Here is a 9,949-nt window from a genome sequence, read left to right on the forward strand (position 1 = left end):
AAAAATGTACGGGAAACGTTTTCTGAAACATCAAATGTCATTTATGTTTGTTTATGATTACGAGACTTCGACGACGGATTATTGTAAGCAAATGAGTAATTTACGATTAAATCCTTCCTGGAACTGCTTTATCCGTATCGTGATAAATTTTCAAGAAACTATAGTAAAAGTTTCAATTACGCAGAGTCGCACAAGCAGCCGATCGATTTCGAAGCCACGAGCTCTACATCGCATGTGACACACTATTGCAATCATTAAGAATGTGATTTTCAATCGGGCGCGCAGGGAGCACGCGCGCCTGCTCGCCAGCTTCACCTCAGCTTAGTGACCTGCATCCCTTCTTCGCTTAATCTTTCAATGAACGCGCGTGCACGATCTCGAAATCTTTATAACACGTTATACTGTATCAAATATATCGATACAGCCTCGCGAAATTAGGCTAAACGATTCTTTCAAAATGATCAACTTCGAAGAGTTAACGAGAAATACTTTCACCATTTTAAACGGTCCAAATAAAAATGGACAGTGTCGATACGAAATTATTATATTAATTTATTAAGAAATTGTACTAATTCAAAGAGGGAATCGGGTCACGTAGACTGAAGTATATTAAGATATTAACAAAGTCAGCAGATTAAAATAAAGTTCCAACGCTCCGTCGTCCCACGGCGATATTTATAATATTCCCAACGTTGGTGGCGCTGCGTCAGCCCGCGTGAATATGCGTCACGCGAAAGACATGAATGAAAGCTCTCCCTCTTCCTTTCTCTTTAATCTCATCCGTGGCCGCGTGAACTTCGTCGCTAGAGTCACGAATCTGCGGGCTTGTGTCCTCGTTCGAAGATCGACACGGTAGCCAAATGACACGCAAAATAATATTGGTTTCGTAACGACCCTAGCTGACCCATTTTTCATCAAACTTCACGTTCCTTCGAGAAGAGGACTCGCGAATTGGGACCCAGCAATTTAGTTAGCAATCCTTTCCAATGAGATTTCACATTTTTCAGATGGAATAAAAATATTATGCTTCAAGAAAAATATTGGTACCGTTGGAAAGATCACGACGAAGGTAGTAAGAGACTCGGTCGGTTTTCTTTGAAATACAGTTTAGGGCATTCCGTGTTAGATTGTCACAAGCTCGAGACAAGCTAAAAGGGAGATTACCTTGGATAACGAATGATAGAAATGGTGGAGATTTAGGGAATATCGTGTTTAATTTTTCAACATTTTTAGAAGATTAATCTATTAACATTGATCACCTACATAACCAATATAACCAAGTAACGAGTTACTTTACCTCTTCCAGATTAATCTTTCGTGCCCCAAACAGTACATTTCTCCCTCTCAATCCTCGCCACGTAAAAACGACACACAACCTAACCAACTGCATTCGTCCCTGACTCCCTCGATTAACCTGCGAGTATCCTACGCAGGTTAACACGCGCGTCACCCAATACCCTCCGTAAGGGTTCGTGTTACCGGCGTCGTTGCGTTCAATTAACCAGCTTTTTCGCGCAGTATCCGCGCCTCTTACGCAACCAGGGAAAAGTCAAGGACGCTTACCAACGTACAGGGACGAAAACGTGGCTGGACTTACCGCAGCGTCCACGTCTTCCCATTTCTCGTGCACGTAATCCCATTTTTCTTCAGTCATGGTCCAGTCCAGAAACCGTGGAGGGGGATGGGCAAGCGCGACTCCGTGAAACGGCGAAGAGCCGAGAAACGGGAGCGTCGATCGTCGAGAAGCAATCACGGAGCTCCACTAGAGATCACTAAAAGCTTACATCACGCTATCCTCGAGCCCTACATCGAATCTACTTCGCGTGGCTAGAAATACAAGCGCGTCGCTTACAAGTGAACACGGATATTTTGGGCCACGGTTCGCGCGCGTACGCGACGCCGAGAATTTCTCGCGATTTCTTCTTTGGCACCAAACAGTTCCCACAGGTGTGTCCCATTCAACCATTTTTCTTACTTTTTAGGAAAAGCTATGGTTACAATTTTTGGTCACTTCGTTAAGTGATTCTAAATGCATTCGTGGTATTTTTACGTTTACTGACTTGGGAGATTAGGTTTTCCTTCTCCAAGCTATACATCGGGCAAGGACAACGTTACCTTATGAGTTTTTCTTGCTTGGTCACAGGTTTTAGGGAGGACAGAAAAAGAATTAACGCGGTAGAGCCCCGATCGCTCAAGTCTTACATGCTATTCTCCATTTTTAGTAGCTGCTCAACGTCAGAGGACCCCCTTCCCTCTTACGCATTTAAAATATCGACAATTTTGAAAAGGATCTAAATTACAAAAATATCTACCCGTGCTGGAAAAGTTTAAAAGGCGCGCGAGTTTCAATAGCGCCAATGGAAACTGGTGGAGGCTGTTGAAACTCGAAGGGACACGATAAGGGGAATCCCCTAAAGAACTCATGGGAGTATTATAACATAACCGTTCGTAACTCCAAAAGCGTTGAAGAAATTAAAGAAACTGTAAGAACTTGAGCCTGTGAGAATTGGTATGTACCTATTGCGTTAAGTTATTAATATCGTGTTACTCGAATAAATGAAATCGAATCTATATGAAATGCATATATACGTACCATCAAATGTGACGAAACGTGTTATTTATTAGGCATCTATGAATCGACCATTTAATTACACGTAGTCATTATTCTCCATCGCCTTTCTACGAACTAGTACTATATACATCTTGTACTATATACACCTTGTACTATATACACAACACGTCGTATCTGGCATCAATAAAACTTTCATTTTTTTTTAAATTTACGATTACTATAATACCATACGCAATTAAATGTGAAACGTAAAAGAAAGAGATAATGGTATATACATGTACTTCAATGTATCAAACGTTGATCGAGAAATGTTTTTAGTCAAAATTTTGTATGTTTATACGTATAAATGGTCTTCCATGTGTCTTATCAGTGCATTAATAACCAGCATTCACTGTCAGGATGGCCGAGCGGTCTAAGGCGCTGCGTTCAGGTCGCAGTCCACATTGTGGGCGTGGGTTCGAATCCCACTTCTGACAAGAAATATCTTTTGGACGTTTTGGATCACGTTGGAATTCTTAAAATAATGAACATCGTATCGTATCATTATTGTTACGTTCGTTTCGTGTAGCGTTCTATTAATTAAAAGAAACAATTGAGTCCTTTCCAATACATCGTCACGTTCTCTATGCATTTCTTTGTTACGATCGAGAACAATAATCGTTTCTCTCACTGGAAACTTGTAATTTCAAGTTTATTTAACAAACGATCGAGCAAAGGCGAGAACGTCTAACGCTCCACAATTGTTTTTATTCTGCCGTACGAAGCAACAGTTTCGAGAATTTAGAAGTTTGATAAAAGATTGTAACTTTAAAGATTATTTGAATACTTTTCCTACATTCTGATCGATCGTCGATGAGTTCAGTAAATAATTTTAACAATGGAATGTATTGTTACAGGTGTAACGCGGTAGAGTCGGACAGCGTGACGGTAGAAAGTCAAACAAAATAGCCAAGTTTCTAACAGTTAATTGTCAATATGGCGGACAGCGATTTACTCATCACGATTTCGGGCGCTGCTATGTCCTTACTGTTCTACGAAAATGTTCGTAACACCGGAGACCAGGTAAAGGATGTTTCTCGTCCTTTGATCGTCGTTGATAATGCATTACGCTTTTTGCAATTATTTACTCGACGAAACGCACAACCTTAGCGACCTAACCTCAAAGATTTCTAACCTCAAACAAAGAAATAGAAAACATTGAAACAATCGAATTTTGGTTCTAGATGGGCTTTTTACTAGGAGAGAATCTAGAGTTCGTATTTAAAACATACAGTGACTCTGATAATCAGATCGAAACTGTGAAGAAACACAACAGTAAATATACTCAATCGTACAGTCGTACCCCGCAGTTGCGATAGGTTAGGTTTTGACCTGTAACGTTAACACAACTGAATACATAGTAAATAATCCTTTTGTGGTTTTTTGTTTTCGTTGTCCCAACGAAACATGTACCACAGTAGAGTATCCTTATTCAGGATCATTGTAGAGCGGGTTACGTCTGTAGTTTATTACAATGCAAATACACAGTCATTTCTGAAATAATGTTTTGTTGTTTTTAGATATCGAAACTGTAATTAGTTGCCCATTGCCAGATCTATTACACGATTCAATTGGTAGAATTGATAAAGAGAAATTGAAGGATTTTATGCGTGAGAATAGCAAACAAGTTATAGGTTGGTTTCGCTTCAGGCAAAATACAGATTTGGTCCCCACTCTGAGGGATAATATATTACACAAAGAGTTTGCATCGTACTTTTCTGGAGGCAATGGTATCAACAAAGAGTTCTTTGTTATGTGTATGTTAAGCTCCTCGACAACCAATGCAAGAGGCACACATAAATTTAAACATGTCTTTTTAAGACACAGAAAGGGGTAAGTGGAAACTATGATTATTTGATTACAATTTTCCTATTCAAAATAACAAAGCAATTTGTTTTTATAGGGCATTTGAACCAGTTCCTTTAAGGATATATAACTTGGGAAGTCGTCTATTTACACACGATGGTTCAGATTATAAACCTACTCCTACCAAAAAATCGTCAGATAGGCCAGATATATTTACCAAAGTAATAGAATCTTTAGAGTAAGTTTGTCATAATATAACATCTACAAATAATAATATTCTTCAATGGTTACTTTATGTTATAATATATCATGTAATAGTATTCTTATATACCCAGTGTTTTTAGAACACTAGAACTTACATACCTATCTATTTTTAGTTTAAACCTCGCAAAGACGTCTGGACTCGACTCTGTTATTACTATACAAAAAACTGCGGAGGAATATTTAAGGGACCTAATACCGGAATTATGCGAATCTGATCTCGAAGTGGCAAAGCTAGAAAGGCAAATCAAGGAATTCAAACTTAAGAGACAAGCTAAAGTCAATGGTAGTCCAAATAATTTGCATAAAAATTACGAAGAACTTAACAAAAATTCTGTTAGCGACGAGAGGCGAATGGCAGAAAAAATGTCTCCTCCAAGAATTGAATCTCCAGATAATGCGCGTGACGATCGAACTCGTTCCGCTACAACTGTACGTATCACATCACGTCCAAATGTACCTTTACTCCGACTACAATCTTACTAAATCGTCGATATTTTTCATTTTGTTTCAGAGTCAAACTTCTATTCTCAAATCAAGAAATACAGCAACGTTTACTGAAAATTCAATCGCTCGAGTGAAAGTCGACGATACGGAAATCATGGCAGTAAAGAACAAACGCTTTCCGATTCAGGACTCGGAAATAGTAAAGGAATCGATTTGTAAAGGCGAAGCAACCGCGTATGGCGTTGGCAGAGGTAGAGGAAAACTAATGTACGAAACTCAACCAAAACTAAAGAAACCTGGGAAAACTTCCATATCGAATAATCCGACACGAAGTAATAGTGAGAGGACTTTGCATACTCAAGTGCCGCAACAAGAATCGCCCGAAGCGAATTGTGTACAAAATACATCCTCGGAAAGGTGTTACAGTCAAATTGTAAAAAAAAAGATGGACAATACGCGCAAATCGGATACGACAAATAATCATTAAATAAGAATGCGTTCACTTATTTTTAATTTTCACTGAAAGCTTTATAAGAATATACTTAATTTATAGCTTATAGCTATAAATTATTTATAGCTTTATAAGAATAACTATAGAACATTTTCTGCAAAAGAGAAACGATCGGCAGGAGTTTTAGAGCGCTTACGCGTGTACGCATTGTAAATATTTCTAATATGTAAGGCGAAGTTTGTTTTCAGAACATTTGAATCCTATCGAAATGATGAAATGAAGACGCTGTTGTAACGGGTTCATGGTATCGAAGCTATGCATCGTAAAGTGGAGAGGCATCATAGACTGAACTACTGAATAGGTTTTAACGCGTTCTTATGGATGTTCTACGTATAAAAATACTTTTAACAAATACTTACATTGAAACTTTTTTTTACTATTCTAATAATATTTTGATCACGTCCCTAAATATTTACAATGCTCTGTAGTCTAGATTCATTGGCAAGGGAAGAGAACTCGAAAATTTAGATCTTGCAACATCATGCGCAAATATTTCACCTCGTAACCTAAAACTATTTTTTGTTGATAATCGAAAGTTGTAGCATGTATAATATTCGTGTAACTGCATACAAATAATGAACGAGAATTTATGCTTTTTTAGTTAGTGTTACGCCAATCTTCATAGTTGAATGAGAAGAGAATACATAAATTGATTATATCTATGAAAAGAAATTACGAAAAGGTATTTTTATATAATTTTACAAAATATAAAATTTCAACTGTAAGGGTTGGCAATGAAGGTGACTCGAAAAAGCATAGATTTATTTACCTGACACCAACAAAAAATAATTTTACATTACGAATGAATAACCTTTCTTTGTGCAAAATTTTCTGAATTTCTAAATTCTCCGTTTCTCCTTAGGAATTCCCATGAAACTTTGACATTATCGTACAGTATATGTTCTTTTCCATACATTTTTAAATTGTGCCATTTCATTTCTAAGTAGTATTTCAAGTAAAAAAAAATAAATACAAATGTTTTGCATTATCATATTTTATAAGTATTAAGTTAATACATGTGATAAGTACTTTATAAATAATTAAAAATCTTTTAAATAGTTTTTTTTAAATACTAATCGTAGCATAAGGTATATTCTTGTTAATGGAAAAATTTAGTTTTTATCTGTACAGAAATACTTTGACGGAATGTTATTAAAGAATGTCGGCAGGATTATTCGGAACGCCTGTAACTTCCCATATCGTAGCTGCGAGTCTCCTCGAATGTTCTAAAACACAGGATGACGTTGCCAAACCCAGATGAACACAGTATAGCTCGTAGATTCGGATTTTATTAGCAGATAATTTTGGGAAGTACGTTTCAGCCAATTTTCTAAAAGTAATTACATCAGCAAAATATGTGAGAGTTTCGAGTAGAACGAGAAGAAAATTAAATAACGATGACACAAACCTGTAATAATCACCACAAAAGATACCTGGTACAGAGAAGTTTTTTATTATATGACTTAAATAAGCTTTGCATTTTAATGGCGAACCCTGCAAAATATACACGTGATAAAATCAATGTAAAATCGATACTTAGTACTCTTAAGTGATAGTATTCACTTACAGAACTGTCCTCAAACCACAAAAAGTAAGCATAATTAAATGTCGTATCTTTCCACATGACAGATAAGTGTCCTTCTTCTAAATGCATTCTGCTTTGTTTGACCATATTCCAAATCTACGGAAATAGTGCTTTCGTTAGGTCATATCTCATCAAAAAATTCTCTTGATTAATCAGTTTGAGTTTCAACGAGCTACCTTCTTTGTTGTAAGAGTTAGAGTTTCAGGATTAGTGAAGTCTAACGTCGGAGCCGTCAGTCGATGCGTGGTTCGGTCTATGTATATAAAATGTACAAGGCCTGGAAATTCTTCTAGATATTTATTGATCGTTAGGGAAGTTCTCGTAGATTATGTGGCATTAAGGAGCTATATTTTCATATAGAATTTATCGCGAAAAATTTAAAAAAAAAAAATATATATATATAAATAAAACAGCAAGCTTAAGTAATTGCGAAAGGATATGATCCGAGAGTGAAGTTCTTCAGTGCTTTCACTTTAAGAAAATCGCTGAAATCGTTTAACTTTTGACGAACGAGTCTTCCTACCGTAGTGAGCACATCGACTCCTTGTTTTAAAAAGTTTTTGTCAAAGCACGTTAATCTATATAATTCTTTTAAGTTATCCGTGAATCCAGATGTATTCGATTCAATTTGAAGTATAGATTCGGGATCCCTAGATTTCAACAAGTCTACATATTTTTTTCGAAGTAACTCCCACTTCAATTGCAATCTTCTCTGACACATGTCGACGTCGTTACTGACATTTGCTCTGTTTTTCTTAATTCCATCTAAAGCCTTCTTCATTGCCAAGTCAAAGTTTTCAAATGCAGGCCTCAATTCGTCGATGTCCCTTTGAAGTTGCAATCCGTTTATTACGTTTAAATAATTGAAGCTATCGTACAATCCCGTCGATGTGGCTAGATTAGTCACCTCGACTATCATCACAAGATTGATACCCTCTGCTAATTCAAAGATGTGAACCGCATTGGCGGTGTAATCGTGCTCAGACCCAAGTAATATCAAGTGGCTGGATAAATCGTCGTCGGTTAAAGAATATAAACCTTCGGTGATGGAAGACTCTCTTGAACCTCCTACAATTAAGTAACATGTCTGTGCACAATGTCTAACCAGTCAGTGAAGAACTTATGATGGTAAAAATCATAATAAATAAATAGATCTATTAATAACTCAGAAATAATATAGATGGCTGTTTGGTTTAAAAATCTAAACAATGTCTATATTATTTACAAGTTATAGTTATTAAAAATTTTAGAGCAAAAGAATACCACGAATTTACAATCGTACTGAATAAATCTGTAATGTCTTCTGAAGTAGGATTGGCAAGCTTAGCCCCAAAAGCTATTTGTTCCTCTTTCAAAGAACTGGATTCAGGCAAAAGAATATCACTGTGGTCATCATTATTGCCATTTGTTGCAGACTGACCCTTTCTTTTCTGATCAACCACCCAACACATGAGCACCATCAGTAATATGTCGGAAGCATACAAGTCGTGAGCATTTTTACTAGAGTACAATGAAAGAAACTTTTGTTCTACTAATATCAAGATGTGTACGTTAGAAAATTCAGACTGTGCCTTTAATTTATCACAGGCATCGTTTAATACTCTTAATATTGCTACACCCAAATCAGTATTTATGGATAATTGCTCTATGGCTTCTGTGAGCATGCTTTGTTCGCACATTCTTAAATGCACCCATGCATCTAATAAAGAAGATACTAAGCAAACTTTCTGTCTGCTTATCTTTAGTCTAAAATCAGTTTGTACTGTAGTAATATATATGGAAGTAATTTTTACAAACCAATAGTATCTTACTTAAACTTACATTCCAACATCTGGTCCACAGACATGTCTTACAATTGCTACACAAACACCTAATGTTCTTTTCATCAACTCCACCTCTTCCATAGAAATATAGATGAAAGTATATCCCATAAATTCATCGAAAACCATGTTTGTACCATCATTGCACCTCATTGAAGTATAAGAATTGCCAAATTGAGAAGCCATGATATGTTGAGAGGTAACAATAGGTGAAAATAATTGCATTATCACATTTGGATTAAGTTTTGAATCCGTGTCATTGGCATCCTGCGTGTTAAATAGTTAATTTCATTACATCATAATGTGTACGTATGATTTTATTTTTGTTAAACTGTAACTTGCACGAAATAAAGATTGAATTTGCGAAAAAGTTCAACAGAAGCGTACCTTGTTTTCTGAGATCAAACCTTGAATTCTAGCTAACTTTTGAATGTGATTCGCAAATTTATTGTTGCACTTTGTGAAGAGAACATCGTTGAGATGATCGAAGATAAGAATGCCCTTCATTGTACAGGTAAAGTAATTGTATTTCTTTTGGAATGTTACACGGTCTTATCAATCAATATTTATTAATACATTAATACTCGTTTTCGCGTTGCATCGGTTCGTGAAGTTAATGCAGTGTTTCATTCTTAAATATCAAGTTGTTCGATGCGAACGTTACGCCCACCAGCCATTTCATTCACTGCTCGTGAGCAACTATTTATAGTTAAACACGTTTAACTGGATTTATGCGGATAAAAAAACGTAAACCAAGTTAATTATCTACTGTACGTGTCGACTATTGTACGGTAGATGTCCTTAATCAGCGTTATTTCTAGCGCATAATTCGAACGCTCGTGAAAGTAATGATTACAGATTTTTGAATGAATGTTTAATGATATAAATTATGGTAGGAGGATTGTTCC

General features: G+C 36.3%; 3 protein-coding genes and 1 non-coding gene across 6 annotated transcripts in view; 2 read left to right on the plus strand and 2 right to left on the minus strand.

Annotated features, from left to right (window-relative positions):
- The window catches only part of LOC128874831 (hexokinase type 2), a 27,638-nt gene extending 25,849 nt beyond the window's left edge, over positions 1-1,789 (minus strand). Inside the window, exon 1 of the mRNA XM_054119929.1 lies at positions 1,598-1,789. Coding sequence (XP_053975904.1) covers positions 1,598-1,654 — 57 coding nt within the window. The 5' untranslated portion in view covers positions 1,655-1,789. The remainder of the gene's footprint in view (positions 1-1,597) is intronic.
- A 581-nt stretch (positions 1,790-2,370) lies between these two features.
- LOC128874832 (BRISC complex subunit FAM175B-like) lies at positions 2,371-5,631 on the plus strand. The gene is made up of 7 exons (XM_054119931.1): positions 2,371-2,509; positions 3,469-3,634; positions 3,796-3,886; positions 4,132-4,444; positions 4,515-4,655; positions 4,795-5,110; positions 5,193-5,631. Exons 2-7 carry the CDS (start codon positions 3,548-3,550, stop codon positions 5,610-5,612), a joined length of 1,368 nt encoding a protein of 455 aa, XP_053975906.1. The 5' UTR covers positions 2,371-2,509; positions 3,469-3,547; the 3' UTR covers positions 5,613-5,631.
- On the plus strand, positions 2,966-3,048 carry Trnal-cag (transfer RNA leucine (anticodon CAG)). Its single transcript has one exon. It is a non-coding gene; the product is annotated as a tRNA-Leu (tRNA).
- Positions 5,632-6,610: 979 nt separating the features above from the next.
- On the minus strand, positions 6,611-9,873 carry LOC128874830 (BLOC-3 complex member HPS1). Of its 3 annotated transcripts, none has more exons than XM_054119927.1 (8): positions 9,429-9,873; positions 9,043-9,308; positions 8,504-8,967; positions 7,657-8,289; positions 7,398-7,513; positions 7,204-7,317; positions 7,045-7,130; positions 6,611-6,966 (listed from the first exon to the last, which is right to left on the minus strand). In XM_054119927.1, the coding sequence occupies exons 1-8, from the start codon at positions 9,546-9,548 to the stop codon at positions 6,789-6,791; spliced, it is 1,977 nt and encodes a 658-aa protein (XP_053975902.1). In that variant the 5' UTR covers positions 9,549-9,873; the 3' UTR covers positions 6,611-6,788. The 3 variants fall into 3 exon arrangements, with proteins under 3 accessions (XP_053975902.1, XP_053975901.1, XP_053975900.1); XM_054119926.1 differs by having other exon boundaries at positions 7,398-7,536; positions 7,662-8,289; positions 9,429-9,872; XM_054119925.1 differs by having other exon boundaries at positions 7,398-7,542; positions 7,662-8,289; positions 9,429-9,868.
- Between the last annotated feature and the right edge of the window lie 76 nt (positions 9,874-9,949).

The sequence above is a fragment of the Hylaeus volcanicus genome, chromosome 4 (genome assembly GCF_026283585.1).
Source record: "Hylaeus volcanicus isolate JK05 chromosome 4, UHH_iyHylVolc1.0_haploid, whole genome shotgun sequence".
In the NCBI taxonomy this organism is placed as follows: Eukaryota; Metazoa; Arthropoda; class Insecta; order Hymenoptera; family Colletidae; genus Hylaeus; species Hylaeus volcanicus.